The following is a 17152-nucleotide window of genomic DNA, read 5'->3' as shown; positions in this document are numbered from 1 at the left end:
GAATTATTCATCAGGATTAGGGTTCAATTAAAAAAATTAAATGACTTTCTTATATTATATATTACTAGTATAAAAAAACAACAAAATGTCCTGGAGGAATGTTGATTTATCATACAACTATAGTATTTCTTAATGTAATATCCTTCATAAGTTAAAATATCAATAAATAATTTTTAATGTTTAATAAATCCATATCTTCGAATTAGATGCACCCACTTAAGGCAGTGCTGTATACATTCAAAGATTACACAGTATTTATCAATATTAGACAAAAACAAATTACTTGAGAAGTTTAATTATATTGGATAGAAGTTAATATTAGAATACATCTTACAAAAAATCACATTTCAAGTGAATAACTATACATTGTGCTATATAAGTACTAATAAAATTATATACATACATCACATTTTCATATAATATTGCTTCATGGTTGAGAATCCGGAACATGGAAGAAATACAACATGAATCCAGCTGCTAATAAAAAGTGGCAACCAATTATTGCACTAGTTAAAATAAGAAAATATTTTGATTTTTTCAATGCTGGAAGGAGCCAAAATATAAGTACAGCTCCAGACACTAATGCCGCCATGAGAACTAAGAGCCATTGAAGCCATGATATTGGAATGGTCCAAAGAATGGCTACAGGAATGTAGATTGAAAGGGAGTATCCATAGAGACAAAACAGTGATATCATCGTTGGTGTGCTTGGTGTCTGTAAAGATTACATGTATAAAATTATAGTATAGTATTCATTATTTGTTAATGTTATCTGGTAGATTCTATTGATATGTTTTAATTTGAATTTATATTTGTAAATATAGACTACTATTAATGATATACATATGATACATTTTGACGACCTCCGTGGTCGAGTAGTGTGTACACCGGTTTTCATGGGTACGCCACTCCAAGGTCCCGGGTTCGATTCCCGGCCGAGTCGATGTAGAAAAAGTTCATTAGTTTTCTATGTTGTCTTTGGTCTGAGTGTTTGTGGTACCGTCGTTACTTCTGATTTCCATAACACAAGTGCTTTAACTACTTAAATTGGGATCAGAGTAATGTATGTGATGTTGTGCAATATTTATATTTATATTTATGATAAAATATCATGAAATAAAATATTCTTACAAACCTGTGTCTCCATTTCATCTTGACCGTCCGGTACAGTAGTCCACTTCAGAGCAGCCCACAGAGCCAAGGGAACTAGCCAAACATAGCAGACAATAGCAGTGGCAGCATAAGATACTAGATGGTAGTTGTACCTCCAGATAACAGCTTTATTTATACTTTGTAGGTAATTAGCAATATTTCCACTGACTGCTATTGTGAAAATCTGAAATATAATTTATTTTATTGCAAATTAAACATTTTATTATTTGTTAACAAGCTTTACTTTATAGTTAATCATATTAGAATGTGCAAAATACATTACTATAACAAATATATCTTAAAAAAAATACTATTATATATATTACATAATATAGTTCACACCCACAATATTACATAAAATTCACATTGTTTACTTCTATAAAATGAGATACTAAGAAGATTGGAATATTTTTTGTACCAAGTAGATTACATTCCTATGTAAAATACCTACCTAGTTCACAGTACCCAGAACACATTCTATGAATAGTTTTTGTGTATATGATAAAATTTACAATATTTACATGGTATATTCATAGATACCAATCAGGTAAATAAACAATTCCGAACACTCAACTCTATATAATAATAATTAGTATTATTCTTACCAGAGTAACAGATATCCAAATTGGCCCATATAAATCTGGTTTGCCCTTAATCCTTTCGTCAAAGTAATTTCGAGATACTTTCTGAGGCAACACTGATGATATTATTCGCTCTACCACTTCACTTGTGTGTACATCAAAATATTTTTGATAATATTCTAATGTCCAAAAGTTGTGATTGGCTGTAAATTTATGAACAGAGTAAATATTAAGGAAAATTAGTATTCAAAGAATATATAAATAAGCAACAAAATTTGACACTAAATTTTATTACTTGGTTATCATAAAATTAATGTGTTTGTAGACAAAAGTTATTATTCCAATGGTTGAGTAAAGAGTCTTAATTATTTCACTAAATGGTAATATATATATTAGATAAAAGTACTTTAAGGAACTAACTTTGCGGTGCAGACTGCGGTTCCTCCACTATTTTAGGCTCTTCATAAGTATAACTTGAATTAGACATGGAATTGTTATATTGATTCGTATGGACAGCCTCCACGTCGATTCGTGCACTTCTTTCATTATGTTCCGGAGAATAATCTTGAAAATTTAATAACTCTCCAGTGTTTATATTTGCCATTATAACGTTATATCTTTTAGATTTTTATTTATTATGAATGTTTTGAAACAAATCTCTATACACAATATTTTATTCCATGTAAGTCAAAAGTTAATGTCACTTTGTACCAGACAGTCATAGTGCTTTGTGCTACCAGATAAAAAACCTTATCAGTACTTGCAACGTTGCAAAATTTTATAAATTTTGGAATTGATAAAATTTTGCATAACTAAAAATATATTTAATATTCTAATTTTTGGCTTTAAGTCGTGTGTGTAGACTGAATCAGATTTTCAGTAAAACTCTTAAATTTAAATATTTATACCTATAATGGAATATCTATTAAAAAATTAAATATATTTTAAGCAGTTCAGGCAAAGTATTCTGAAATTATAAATTCAAAGTTTTAAATAACAAAGCTTTTTTTTTGAAGGAAAAGTTTATTATATACTTACAACCCTGTTTATATGTTTTTTAGTAAATGATGAATAGTCTATACCATGGTTACAAAACCTTTAGATAATCTGTGGGTTAAAAAAGATCAAGACAAAGACAAAGACAAAACGGGCAGAACAGACAGACGCCATCTTGATTCAGAAATTACATCTTGCACGCAGTTACATCGAAATTTTCAAATTAATTCATTATAAAAATATGTTTTCAAACGTGATTTAATCCTTAAAATGAGTATATCTTTCTGTACGTGAGTTTACTCAATAAATTGTGCAACCTCAGTTGTCTCTAAGTCATTATCTACGATAACGTAAGTTTTGTTCGTGTTGCTTTGGAAAATTTCGCCATGTTGAAAAGCCACGTAACTGTGAATTCATTTTAATTACAGCAATGTGTTTATGAAGATATAGTTTGGTATGATAGTCCATGCTACAGTAGTAGCTGTGAAACATGGCAAAGGAAATAGCGGAAGAGTACGCGTCCAGCTTGGCGGATCTGACCGTCAACAGCAAACCTCTGATAAACATGCTCACAATACTCGCAGAAGAGAATATAGAGCACGCAGGGGTTATCGTTGAAACCGTGGAGAAACATTTGGAGAAGGTGAATTTGCATTTTTAAATATCGCGAACGGCTGGCGTTGGAAATGCCACGCTATGACGTTAGCTATCGAGAAAGTGTCACAAATTGGTGATTACGCACACTTAGGTGCGTTTGTGTTCACTGTGCGATTATATGATCTTTGTAACCAGTTGCTGGCACCAAACAGGTATCTCCTAACTTGAATATCTAGATTTTACCAAGCTCACAGTCTGTAATGTAGATTAGATAAAATATACATGTCTTTATTGCTTTCTTGACATAGGGAGTAAACAAAAAAGGTGTATAATTTGCGCCTAATTTGTATTTATACTTAAATTTGAAACTAACATTTCGTTCTATTAGTAGATCTTGTAATTCTTTTTTCTTTATTTAAAATGGAAAGGATTTCAATGTAAATTTAATTCTAAACTGTAAAATTAATACCATATGTGTATTCCCAGATTATTGTCTCACATTTCACAATGTCGTTATTATGAAAGATGGAAGAAAGTATATATAGATTTTAGAACAATCATTGCCAATTTGCCAAGACTGCATTTGCTTAGAAATTTATTTTTATTTTCTTACTATGTGCATACATGAAATATTTTAAATTAGTGTTTTAACAAAGTGTGTTTCTGAAGGACAGTTTGTTTGTGTTTTTTATGTTTAAATAAATGTCTTTGTATTAACTATATTGAAACAAAATTTCTTGTTCCAAAAGTTTTTATAAAGTTCAAATAATCTATAATCTTTAATAAAATATTTAAAATTGTAGATTGTAGCTTGAGAAACTTGCAGGATATTATTATTTTATTCCATTTTCATTAAACAATTTGTTTTCAAATGTTCATAGGAGATACCTGTTGTGAATCATAATAACCATTATCTCATATACCTTTATGGGTATGTTATTAACGAAACACATACCTCACTGATTTTTTTTGGTTGTGTACCAAGATGTTGTAAAATAAACGCTTTTACAAACTGAGTTCTTATTTATTTTCAAGTGTCATTAAAATTAAACCGTTGTCAAAAGAAACTTTGTATTATTATTTCCTGCACCACAACATCAGTAATCAAAGATAAATAATATTCATGGAACTCATTGTCGTCATTGACTGGGCAAGCCGGTATGGACTTGGCCAGCCCAGGGGTTTGGGATTAGACAAAATTTTTCCTCCACACAGGTGCCTCCCGACATCAAGCTGCCAGTTCTCTATTTAGTTGATTCCATTATCAAGAATGTTGGAGGTGCATACACTCAGAAGTTCTCCCAGATCATCGTTAACATCTTCACTAAGACATTCAAACAGGTATATATTTTATTGTATCATTTCACACAATTATGTTAATGTATTTTTTTCTTTATTATTAATTTGATTTTAACAGTGTCTATGTTCACAGGTAGATGAAAAAGTACGTTCACAGATGTTCAAACTTCGTGAGACTTGGCATGAGGTGTTTCCGTCAATGAAGTTGTATCAGCTGGACGTTAAAGTGAATCTAATTGATCCCGCTTGGCCGATTCAAGCTCAACCCCAACAGTCTAACATCCATGTAAATCCAAATTTTCTGAAAAAGGTGTTTTTTTAGTTGATTATGTTTTAATGTATATATATTTATTCCAAGCATATCACACGTATGGCCCTGATGTTGTTTCAAAAGTATTCATGCGAGGGTATTTGTTGACTGCTTATTATCATTCGTTGGAAACGTAATAGTAGTTATATTTATCTATTAGTTGCAAGAACTAAATCATATTTAAATTGTAATATCCAGCAATGAAATCTCAAAACATACATTTTATCATTGGTATTTCTAAAGTATAAAAGTATTTAAATTGCTTATATGATGTAGTAATGATGGACTGTAATGATATTTTTACATCAATAACCATCCTCATCCGAAAAAAGACAAAGAGTTACCGAACCGACATATATTACTGATATGATTATTACTATAAGATACACTCGTAACCGTAGTGTGGGATCTGTCCCGCTGTGATCATGTAAGGATGGTCCGTCACGTGTTTACACGTGAGTAATGAAGGCACACGTGTGTCGAGTCGGCCGTAACCAAGCTGCGCCCCCGCAGGCGGCGCCCACGACGAGCGCGGCGCCGCTGTCGGCGGACGAGGAGCGCATGCGCAGCGTGCTCGCCAAGAAGGAGCAGGAGCTGCTCATGCTGCAGAGGAAGAAGGTCGAGATGGAACTCGAGCAGACCCGGCGGCAACTGCAGCTGGCGGAGAAGAATTCTAAAATGGTAAATATCAATGTTTTTATCGCTTTGACTTTGTTAATCGAAAATTATTTCTTCATTAATTTGCAGCAGACGTTGCGTACATTTTTTACATGAATAAATGGTTCTCGAAACGTAATCGTGGAGCGGGAAATGTGAAACATTCGGTTACCATATAATATGGTATTAAAAATCTGGGTACTAGCAGTCAGTGTATAGCTTTGTCTCGTTTCCACAGCCTGTCGCGCCACCCGTGCGCCCCACGCCCACGCCCACTCCGACGCCCGCGCCGGCCGTCACCGCCGCGCCCACGCCCACGCCTGCCCCCACGCCCGACCCTCCGCTATCCGTCAAACAGAGGCTCGGACCGGTGAGTAATTTTTTCATTCATTCATGTCAGCCGAAGGACGTCCACTGCTGGACATAGGCCTCCCCCAAAGATCGCCACAACGACCGGTCACGTGCAGCCCGTAACCAGCGGCTTCCCGCTTTTACATATTTTTAAATAACAGCTGTAACAAATCTGAAATCAGTTTACATGATTACTTCGACAATAGCGACTAAAAACCAGCTAGGTTAAATTGTGCTGTCATGATTGAATCATATTTGAGCTGTATGTGCCTCACCTGTAATAACCCTCTTAAATATGCTTCCGATCGAACGCAAATCCGTTTTCAAATTGAAACTTCTCAGATGAGAATGAAATTGTTTTCATTACATATTGTATAGATTAAGCTTCTAAACGTTTGCACATTTCTTGTTGATCACGTCTTAGTATGTATGGTGAATTTATGAAGTGAGATTGCCGAACGGTAGGATTATAGAGCGAGGAGAGAATATAATGGAAATTCGCAACCGTAATGTTGTTACTAAAATTATTTAATAACAATTGTCAAATTCAACCCGGTCGACGTTATCATATTTAACAAATTAAAATAAGTCTCGATGTTATTTTGCTTTTGTCTTTTTTATTAGCTAATACTTTAGTACAGTACATTTTTTGCTTTAGGAGGTCTCAATGATATCTTGTAAAAAATTTAATAGCGAAAGCGATCGAATCGAGACGGGTTGAAATTGCGTGCATCTTTATTTTTCTTTTGTTCAACATAAAACTGGTCCGATAATTGACGATAGAAATTGTAGGGTCGTTAAAGGAAAAAGACTGAAGCGGTACGGAGGTCCCTCGAGGATCGACTCCTGGATCTTTTCTATTCCTTTTATACATTAATGACTGGCCTTCTCAAAGGAAACGAACCGGTTACTCGCCGACGATACCTCAGTCGTTTTTAAGATTAAAATAAATGACGTAGTTTATGGCACCTCTAACAACGTCTTCTCCTACACAGTGCACACTCCAAAGTGCATTCTCAAAGGCTCGACGTCCAACCAATCGTAAAATCCGTCCCGCAGCCCGTGCACCGGCCGGCGAGCCGCATCGCGCCCGTGAGCGGCGCGCTGGCGGGCGCGCGGCGCGACCCGCGCCTGGCGCGCCGCCCGCCCGCGCCGCCCGCGCGCCCCGCGCCCGCCGCGCCCGCCGCGCCCGCCATCGCGCCCCACGTGTTCGACATCAAGCCGCTCGAGCGCGACGTCACCGTCACCAAGCGCAAGAACGTCATCACCATCGACGTGCGCGGCGACGCGGCGCGCGCGCGGCGCCGGCCCGCCGCGCCCGACGCCGCGCTGGACGCGTACGTGGAGCGCCTGCGCCCGCCCGCGCGCCTGCCGCCCATCCCCAAGCTGAGCCGCAAGGAGCCGGAGCGCAAGAAGCGGCGCGACGCGGCCGACGCGGGCGACGCGGGCGCGGGGGCGGCGGCGGCGGCGGCGGCGGCCGAGAAGCGCGCGCGGCGCGGGCGCGAGCGCAAGCCCAAGGCGCGCGCGCGGCCGCCCGAGCTCGTGGCCTTCAAGGAGCTGCGCAACTACCACAAGGAGCGCTACATGCGCCGCAATAAGGAGAAGTCGGAGAGCCCCGAGAGATCGGACGGGATCCCGGCCGAGCCCGTCGGAGAGCCCGCAAGTAAGATGACCTTCTTTAGACCCGACCCGATACGGAGCTCTAGTCCGACTGTGATACTAGGCTGTAAGACGACGAAACGCTGTGTGGAAATAAAATATTTTTCATCTCTTGGAGTATTCATATTGTCACGTTAGGATTTTGATCCCTTTACTTCTTAGACTAAGTATCGTTGATATCGTATAGAGAAATATATGCACCCGACCGTTCAAAATTCATCTATTATATGGTTGTATGCTTATAGAAATAAAATATCGACTTGATATTAATATTTTGAATATGAATCAGAGTAATTTATCAAAAGGAAGAATCATTCTAAAATTTGAAACAGGAAACTTGTTTTTAATTAATTCGATTTTTTGGTTTGGTGTATTCAATTTACAATACATTCTAAATTCTAACGAGATATCCAGTGAGCTGACGAAGTTTCTACTTTTCTGTAATGTAATTATACATACAAATACATTTAACTACTACTATTTTGAAAGACTTACATTTCTACTGAGAAGCTGGCAACGAATTACACAATTTTTGTCAGACTTCCTTCTTGGAGATTTCTTGAACAGTTTATTGGAGATTTAGTATAATTTATTGTCTAATTTAAAGTGTTTTATTGAACTTTAACTGAAATAATCTGCTTAGTGAGTTCAAACATAATCTTAGATTTATATTTGATTGCTAACAATTTTGAATACAACCACAAGTTACTTTCATTCTTAAAACCTTTATAGAAATATTGAATCAATTTTAACGTTTTCCATTAAATCATATAAGTTACTTAGTAGAGCTTAATTAAATTATTTAAAAAATATTTGATTCAATAAAAAATATATTGTTTCGACAATCTTTTATACTGTTAAGTCTAGAAATATAAATGTAGCATCACCAAGAATGGAATAGTTAGTGATTAAGAAGAAAATGATGGGTGAAATTTGCCTCATGCACGATGGACACGACGGTTGAAATAGAAGACTGGACCGAGGTGGCGACTACAAGATATCGAAGAATCAGCCACGGAAAGTGATGCATACTAAACCTGTTATATATGAGTAGAGACGGTACAAGACGATATGATGTTCAAGCTATGCGACGTTTTACACAATTCAACGATAGGCTGAAAACTCATATAGGAGACATAAGAGTAGGATTGGTTGCTATTTGTGTAATCATAAAGCTTAATTTATGGCATATCAAATGCCATTTAAATTTAAATATTATCTAAAACCTAACTGTGGTATAATTAGTAGATGTGAGGTACACATACTACAAGTAGTATTCTTTCTTGAGCTACAGCGTCGTTGTGATGAACATAGCTAATTTTAAGTGCACCTAAACTACTTAGTATTCACTATAGAAGCTACAAGTACAAAATTAAAAATACATCGCAAGACAGAAACGTATCTTCTTGAGCATGTATTGTGAAATAGAATTTATCATTAAAATTTTTCTCTTTTTCTTTTTAACTAAGACATTATAAATGCTTAAATTCCGTCGCATTACCGCATAGGCCCTATTCAGCATTTTTAAAGAAAAAATATTTAAGAGTTTTGTCCATCACACAAGTAATGTAAATTTTAACTTTTTCAAAAAGAAAGTAAATTTTTGTACGAGGGGTGATGCAAAACTAATAATAAGTATTGTACGATATGACGGTAATTATCTCAGGATAAATCTAATATTAAACATAGTATGAATGTGATAAATTTAAATCGAATTATTCTTCTCAAAACGATTTTACATCAACCATTTCTTTACAAAATATCTGCTCGAGCTGCTGAAAACGATATGCCACTGAGACCTCGTTTTGTCAACCAGGTTGAAGTGTTGAATCCGTTCGAAACCTGGTTCACGGACAGCAGCCATCGCTGCTTCAGCTTTTTGGGTATCTTTGGACGTTATGACATTTGCTTGCAGCGAAACACCTGCTCATATCGTATCCTAATAGCTTGGAGATAGTGCCGTATTATTGGTAGTTTCGTTGAAAATTGAAAATGTTTCAAGGAAATTCGTCTCCAGTGGATATTAAACCCCACAGAATATTGGTTACTGTTGATGCTCAAATGATGTCCCAGTAAATATTTTTTGTTTATTTTTTCCGTATGTAACTGTAAATAGCAGAATGTTTTAAAGTTTATAGCAAATAATCGATTATCATTATGATGGGATTTACAATTATGTAATGAACCTACGATCATTTGAAAATTTTTACTGCAACCAACTGAATTGAATTATCATAACACTATCAGAAACGTTATTTATTCACACGTACACCTTTTTCGTTTCATAATTTTCATAGTTTATATAAGGTACATGATGTATAGCACAATCACTTTAATGACTTTTGGTAATTAAATTTAACTTTTTAAGTACCATATTTTTCTAGTATGTGTTTCTTCATAACGTTAAATTTTGAGAATAGTACGGACACACTTTGTTAACAGTAATTGAATATGTGTTTAATTAAATAACGTCCGTGGAGGACGTAAATCATTTCAATCTAAAGGTAGTTTTTATAATCTTGGAATCATGCTATGGGAATTAAGCTTGCTATTTCATAATCTATATTTTAAAGGTTTTTAATGTATTGGAATGGTTTTCACGCAATAAATTATAAAATATATATTTATAATCTTTGTTAAAGTTTAAATATGGTATATGTATCAAATAATTAATCGATTAAAGCACTAACTGAACTAATCAAAATTCGTCTTAATGGATTTTTCATACATAAACATCCATATTATTACAATTGTTTTGAATTCTGGTCTGAACTATCATATTTTATCCGATTTAAAATTCAAACACTATCTATAAACGCATTATCATCACATTTACCAATGTCAGCTCACTGGAAAACATAAACGAATATTACACAACACAAATCTCTATTAACGTGGAAGTGCGCCTGAAGATAAATAATAAATCTCTAAATTTTTCAAACACTTACCTTATATTGAGGCAGTATTATTACGTATACTCTCAATCAGACTACGAACTAAAAAAAAAAACATTTTACAACGTCCCTATTTTGTCAACGAGAGAACAAAGGAGCAGGTAAAAATGTGTGGATTAAACAAGTTGAGACTTAAAGCTGCAATAAATAGAGTCGTGTTTTCAGATCCACCAGAGGTAGTTCCAGAGAATAAAGATATCGATCTACGGGTATTGCACCCCGTTATTACAGAAAAATCTGCACCTATTGCTCAGAAAAGATCGTCTACTGAGGCACTAGAGGGAAAAGTTAAGAAAAATAAACATGAAAAGTTTGATATGTAAGTATGTAAAAAAATATTGCTAGGACATCTTTCGGTGTTACAGAACATTACCACTATACATTTTTTTTTTGCAGTCTCTTTGGAAACGAAGACGTAGATCTTCGTAAATTACCTCAAGTAGAGGAAGTAAGCGCTCCTCCGCCGCCATCAATAACCGAGAATAACTCAAATTCGACGAACAAGTTAGACCCTGAAGACGAAGAAGACGATATAATTTCTCCTATTAGATCACCGAGGAAAGATTGGCAGGAAGTAAAAGAAAAAGAGGAAACAAAGAAAACTCCATCAAAATTGGATCTCGTTAGAGCGAAGTTAGCAGAAGCTACAAAGGGGAAGGATGGTCTTGGGCGACCTTTATTATTCAGTAAATCACCAAGTATGTAATTTTTATACTAAGACTAACTTTACCTTTGATTCGTATTAAAATAAAAGAACCAACAAGCATTATCTTTTTGAATTTATTCTTTGCAGGTGTAGAAAAAGAACGACGTCGTACATTTAGTTCAGAAGAACCGGACGCAAGAACCGATAACGTAGAAGATTTTGATGCAGAAGATCATAAAAAAACAATATCTATAATTATGAATCAGGCTAAAGAACAATTTAGCGACGGTGAGCTAGACAAGAACCAATATAATGCATTAATGTATCAAGTTCTTCAACTCAATGAAAAGTTAAAGCTTAAAGAAGCTAAGCAAAGAGAATCTTTGGAAGTATCTAAGAGAAAACTGAAAGCACATATACAGGAAGAAAATAAAGTCTCCTCTCCAAGAAGTTCACCATCAGAAAGAAATAATTATGGGGATATTGATGAAAGAATAACACCGGCTCCGTTTATGGATACTGCGCCAGAAAATCAAAATCATCAACGTCAAGATTCAGATATGAGGATGCACAACGGGGACCATATGGATGGTGGCAATTCTATGTTTCCTTTACCGCCTATGATGCCTATGTTTATGGGACCCTACCCAAGATGGAGAGGACAGCCCAGGCCAAGAATAGAAGAGTTCGGAATGCGTCGTTTCAGAGGTCCGGTTCCTCCATACTTTAGAGGAAAATTTGATAAAAGAGGACCACGCCCACCTTTTGAACCGAGAATGCCTCTTCTTCCGACTCCAAAAGTAGGCATGTGTCAGGGAGATTCTCCACTTCAGCCTTACGAGAGATCAACGTCGCCACCTCCACTCGGCGCCCCAGGATACAATCTCCCACCTACTGATTTTAAAATTTTAGAATACATTGATCAAGATCCTGTTAAAACGATACAAATTGACAATATTCCTCGAGAAATTCGATTTTACGGTGAAACTGCAATTATTATGTTGGATTGGGATGACCCACGTGAAATAAAGTTCTTGCCAGGCTCCAGGAGAGTTACCTTTGATAATAAAGACTCGGTTGTTTTATCTTTTAACGAAGGCTACAAACAAGTTGAAATTGATGATCAAGTTTTCGATATTCGGTTCGGAGCCCCTACCAGAGAATTATATATAAATGGTCGATGGTACGAATGTTTCTTTGGTGGTCAGCCTTTAGGAGTGATAATTGACGGTAAGCCTCGCTTAATACATCTGGAGGGACCTTTGCCTAAAGTAGACATTGGTAAAACTAAGCGAACTGAATTAGTAGCTGGAAAAATTAATCTAATTGTGAACGCAACTAATATTTGTCCTGTATATTTGGATGCAAAAGTACAAAAGTTTCACGTCAATGGTCAATTCTTTACAATTCGCTTCGTCGATTCGCTGCGTACTGTTCTTATTAATGAGCAGCCATTTAAAGTTGACTTTGGTGATCTCCCAAAACCAATATTCGTTGGAGGGGAAAAATACTTCGTGCGTTTTTCTGCTTTGCCTAAGAACATTAAGCCTGGTCAAATAGAGATTGTAGATATGGAGGGTACTGTTCTACCAATCAGAAAAGAACCCGCTGTGACGCAAGAAAACGAAGATGATACACAGGAAGTGAAAGTAGAAGAACCATTAGAAACATCTCAAGAATCGCCCAGTCCTGAAGTTGAAATTAAAGGTAAATAAGATAACTATGTGAGGTTATACTAGGGATCAGTGTATTTAGTTTAACAAAATAATAAATAAACTTTATTCGTAAACAGGTCTCGACATGTTAGCCAGTTTAATGCCGACCAGTATGGCACCAGCATCCAGTTCCGAATACAGCTCCGCGGAGCCGTTATTCGCCAAGTCGGATAGCAAAATTCCGGGTCTCGAATCGACCCCAGAAGAAAAACCGGCTAATTCCTTACCACTGCTCGGGACGATCAACGTCAACGATCTATATGCCAAGCTGGTAGCCACCGGCATAGTCCCGATGTTGAACGACGCCAAACCGGAGACGAAGCACGAAAAGACCGAGGATGTCAAACCTAAACCTAAGGAAGACAAAAATGTCATCCACAGAGTCGACTTACTCAAATCTGAAACACTGAGAGTGTAAGTACTCACACGGCTGTACTAACGCAGGTAACGCAGGTAAACCCCGCGCCCGCAAGTCGTGACCGTCTCGTGTGTCCCCAGCAAGCAGAGCGGCATCGTGGCCAAGCTGTACGGCGGCATGCAGTGCAGCGGCTGCGGCGCGCGCTTCCCGCCCGAGCACACCGTGCGCTACTCGCAGCACCTGGACTGGCACTTCCGCCAGAACCGCCGCGAGCGGGACTCCGCGCGCCGCGCGCACTCGCGCCACTGGCACTACGACCTGTCCGACTGGCTGCAGTACGAGGAGCTGGAGGACCTGGAGGAGAGAGGTATGCTACGATCGCTCCCATATCTGGAAGCGCGTACCGTCCTCGATTGGCGCCCGGTCGGAATTTGAGCGTTGGGGCTTAATAAGAAAGATCACTTTTTTCCAACACACTTATGAACTATAATAACAGGACTATTCAAAACGGCTTTCTTAAATTAATCTACTTGTTTCAAAATATATTTGTATTTAATTGAATTTTATAGTAAAGTAAAACGTATTTCTGACGTCCGCTGGAATCGAAAAACGGTAGCAGGAGAGGCGCGGGAATAACATTAGTGTATCAAATTAAAAAAGAATGTAAATATACTTACCGATCAATCACTGACCGCCGTCCCATTGCACTCGGCACAGAGAAGAGCTGGTTCGAGACGGGCGCGGCGGAGGACGGCGAGGGCGCGGGCGAGGCGGAGGAGAGCCCCAGCGTGGCGGCCGGCGCGCCGCAGCACCACTGCGCGCTGTGCGGGGACCGCTTCCAGCAGTTCTACAACGAGGACAAGGAGGAGTGGCATCTGCGGAACTCCGTGCGCCACGACCTGCTCTACTACCACCCGCTGTGTCTGCAGGACTATAAGGTGCATATTGATATAAAATAGACAGAGACGCAAATGAGTCGACTTTGACGTTTGTTGAAGAAATGTTTATTTCTTTTATTATTAAAGAATTTGTATATTTATAATTTTTGGCTATAAAAAAGGCTACCGAATTAACCGAATACAAATTTTTTCATAGGCATCTCTAACAAAGGAGGAACCGCCTAAGGAAGAAATACCAATGGAAACTTCCATGGAAGAAGATAAAACGATTGAGGCCATCGAGATAAAGGACGACGATGTGAGAGTAGACGATGCGGATGAGTCCGACTGCGAGTCTGTTGTCGAGGTCGTTGAGCCGGAGGTTGAGCAGACGGAACCTCTTGAGGTGAGGATACCTAAAACCCAGTAATGTGTATTTTATTAAAATGTTGGCACATTTTCTTTTTTTATGACTGACTTATTGATCTAGTAGCTGATAGGGCTTATAAAACAGCAGATTCTGAACTTATTCGTTCAAATCCTGAATCAAGCTATGAAATTATCAGTTAAAACTCCAAAGTTTGGAAATTGGTAGTTTTAACACATCTGTCCTTTGAAAAACACTCAAAGCCTAGACGTTTATCTGGAGCATAAACTCTCTTTGTTCTTATCTGATCACTGTTCCATCTGATTTTTAGTTTTTTTTTTCAGTTCTATAAGGCAATATTTAGTTAGTGATTAGAAATGAAAATATGGTATTATATAATATCTAGTTATTTCTCTTGCTATTAGATCGACGAGGGCGATGAAGACGATGTAGTGCTAAAGGCAGAGCCTGTGGAACAAGTTGTTGTTGAGGACGTGGATACGGACGACGAGACCGCCGCAGAGCGAGCCAGCCGTGACCAAAAGGCGGAGGTTGATTTTGCTAATATCAAGATCAAACAGGAACCTGTTGATCCCGGTAATATATTTGTTGACACAGTTTGAGTTTAATTATTAATTGTAAAAAAAGGAGTTCAGATTTGTGAAAAAAAATGTTTTTTCGTTGAATATCTAATTATTTTTTATAATTTACACAATCTTAGTATGATGATGTATTTTAAATCTTAAATATCTTACCTAGCAATTGCGTAATCAAAATATGTATCTATCCTGCCTTCTATCTATGCATTCTTTTAATGTCTCTAAAAAGTAATCTGAACTGATTAATCATTTATTTTTTCCTAATTTTTATTACATGATTGTTGTTTCTGTAAGTAGTTTATTGATCATCAGTATGGTATTGCTATTGTCAGGGTATTAATTTTTGTTATTAACATCTACATGAGAGTAACTTTTAACCAATTATCAATACTCTTAATGAACAAAAATAACAAGGATATTTTATTTGCTATCTCCAACAGATGACGAACCAATAATTACAGCAGAGGTTGAAAGCATAATGCCGCCGACAATCGATACTGCGCCTCACAACACGGTGATGTCATCGATCGACGGCAATATGCAACTCGAAGACGCCACTTCCGCGCCGGTTTTTCCACTCGGAGGGATCCGCATCAACATTTCAAAATCTATACCATCATTTGTCAATAATCAGGAAGAAAAAATACTGGAGGACGTAAGTGTAGATGATGAACCCTTACCTCCTGGTGAGGAACCAGAGTTGGAATACAAATTGAAACCGTCACTCGAAGGCGTACATTTGAGTCGGCAGCCGCCAGTGCAGAAAGGTAGTGAATTGTCAGGGTTGTGCTCCATTATGTAAATGAAAAGTGTTCTGTAGTAAAGTGATTGTAATTAACTAGAAAGTGAGTGAACTCATGTGGACTGAGAATAGTGTGTGTTATGAGGATTTGCGACAAAGGAATTGATGTTAACTATGTCACTGCCTAAGATTGTTTACTTGATTAGGGTACAATGTTTGAAGATTAGAAAAATGTTGGGACTTGTTTTGATCCATTTGTTTAATTTCTTAGCTTTTGATGTTGAAATATTGAAAAAAAAACATAATTAACTTGATTTTCAAATGTTTGAATCTAATTACATGTATAACAATATGTAATTAGATTCAAATGAAAATATGCTCAAAAAAAAAACAACATTTACTCAGTAGTACTTTGGTGGACATAAGATATAGTAATTTAATTATTATGAATAATATTGATTATATTATAATTTATCTTCAAAACTTAGTTTCCTAAACTAAATAAATTAGCTTCTCTTTTATAGTAAGTAGCATTTCCCAACTATCTACTAAATAAAAATTTAATATTGAACCTTAAAACCTTTATCTTACTCTTTAATAGTAAATAGAGTTTCGTACATTATTAATGTAACTTTACGATTTTAAAATATTGTCCACTAATGCTGCTGAAAAATGAAAACCCAAAAATTTAATTAATTAATTTGATAAATTGTATGTACTTCTAACATATTGTAAGTAAACAATTACCATTATGTTAAACAATGTGATATTAAAATTAAGATAATTACATATACATTATTAAATGTGTGTGAATCGTTTTCTTTTATAAGACAATGTGCTATCACAGTTTATATTAAGAATGTGTAAATAGATGTTGTATATAATGTTTGTATTTTGGTTGTGTAACTTATGTATAAAGTATTTACATTTGTATGGTATTAAGTTAGGTAAAGGAATCTCTTGTTATAGTTTTCCTTTAAAAAAATCCATTGATTAAAAACATGAATGTGGGACACCACCGAAAATAGCATTCGAATTTTTAATAAATTTCACAAATATGTGACTTGTTTTATTTTAATCAAAAATAAATTCTTTTCATTTTCACAAGCCTTGTTTATTTTTTTAAATTTAAGTACCACTATGTTTACTTTTCAAATAAAGGTAATTTTATGAATGATTTGTCTTTTATTTTTTAACAAAATAATCCAACTTTAGAATTATTGTACTTTTATTTTGTCTTATTGTTATTTGAATAACTAACTTAAAATGTAAAGGAGAAATCAAAGATATT

General features: G+C 36.3%; 2 protein-coding genes across 3 annotated transcripts; one reads left to right on the top strand and one right to left on the bottom strand.

Moving 5' to 3' along the window:
* Positions 1–41: 41 nt before the first annotated feature.
* LOC113402289 (protein YIPF2) lies at positions 42–2462 on the bottom strand. The gene is made up of 4 exons (XM_026642493.2): positions 2154–2462; positions 1758–1936; positions 1136–1336; positions 42–715 (listed from the first exon to the last, which is right to left on the bottom strand). The coding sequence occupies exons 1-4, from the start codon at positions 2335–2337 to the stop codon at positions 428–430; spliced, it is 852 nt and encodes a 283-aa protein (XP_026498278.2). The 5' UTR covers positions 2338–2462; the 3' UTR covers positions 42–427.
* Positions 2463–2875: 413 nt separating this feature from the next.
* Pcf11 (Pcf11 cleavage and polyadenylation factor subunit) lies at positions 2876–17035 on the top strand. 2 transcript variants are annotated; one of them, XM_064218493.1, is made up of 16 exons: positions 2876–3079; positions 3158–3372; positions 4542–4667; positions 4759–4911; positions 5449–5616; positions 5831–5962; positions 7003–7606; positions 10722–10875; positions 10953–11254; positions 11350–12909; positions 12995–13331; positions 13416–13642; positions 13993–14213; positions 14371–14559; positions 14946–15117; positions 15560–17035. In XM_064218493.1, the coding sequence occupies exons 2-16, from the start codon at positions 3220–3222 to the stop codon at positions 15919–15921; spliced, it is 4860 nt and encodes a 1619-aa protein (XP_064074563.1). In that variant the 5' UTR covers positions 2876–3079; positions 3158–3219; the 3' UTR covers positions 15922–17035. The 2 variants fall into 2 exon arrangements, with proteins under 2 accessions (XP_064074563.1, XP_064074562.1); XM_064218492.1 differs by having other exon boundaries at positions 4759–4935.
* Positions 17036–17152: the final 117 nt, after the last annotated feature.

The sequence above is a fragment of the Vanessa tameamea genome, chromosome 22, assembly GCF_037043105.1.
Source record: "Vanessa tameamea isolate UH-Manoa-2023 chromosome 22, ilVanTame1 primary haplotype, whole genome shotgun sequence".
NCBI classification, from domain to species: Eukaryota; Metazoa; Arthropoda; class Insecta; order Lepidoptera; family Nymphalidae; genus Vanessa; species Vanessa tameamea.
The sequence above is the reverse complement of the archived record's forward strand: the minus strand, read 5'-3'. Positions and strand labels throughout refer to the sequence as shown.

What these genes read in the sequence shown, in the direction of transcription:
- Pcf11 (XM_064218492.1), top strand. Translation starts at nt 3,220, where the DNA reads ATGGCAAAGGAAATAGCGGAAGAGTACGCGTCCAGCTTGGCGGATCTG. An exon ending in AAACATGAAAAGTTTGATAT is followed by an intron (nt 10,876 to 10,952) that starts GTAAGTATGTAA and finishes TTTTTTTTGCAG; the next exon opens with TCTCTTTGGAAACGAAGACG. An exon ending in GGAGGACCTGGAGGAGAGAG is followed by an intron (nt 13,643 to 13,992) that starts GTATGCTACGAT and finishes CACTCGGCACAG; the next exon opens with AGAAGAGCTGGTTCGAGACG.
- LOC113402289 (XM_026642493.2), bottom strand. Translation starts at nt 2,337, where the DNA reads ATGGCAAATATAAACACTGGAGAGTTATTAAATTTTCAAGATTATTCT. An exon ending in ACCGCAGTCTGCACCGCAAA is followed by an intron (nt 1,937 to 2,153) that starts GTTAGTTCCTTA and finishes ATAAATTTACAG; the next exon opens with CCAATCACAACTTTTGGACA. An exon ending in AAGATGAAATGGAGACACAG is followed by an intron (nt 716 to 1,135) that starts GTTTGTAAGAAT and finishes TAATCTTTACAG; the next exon opens with ACACCAAGCACACCAACGAT.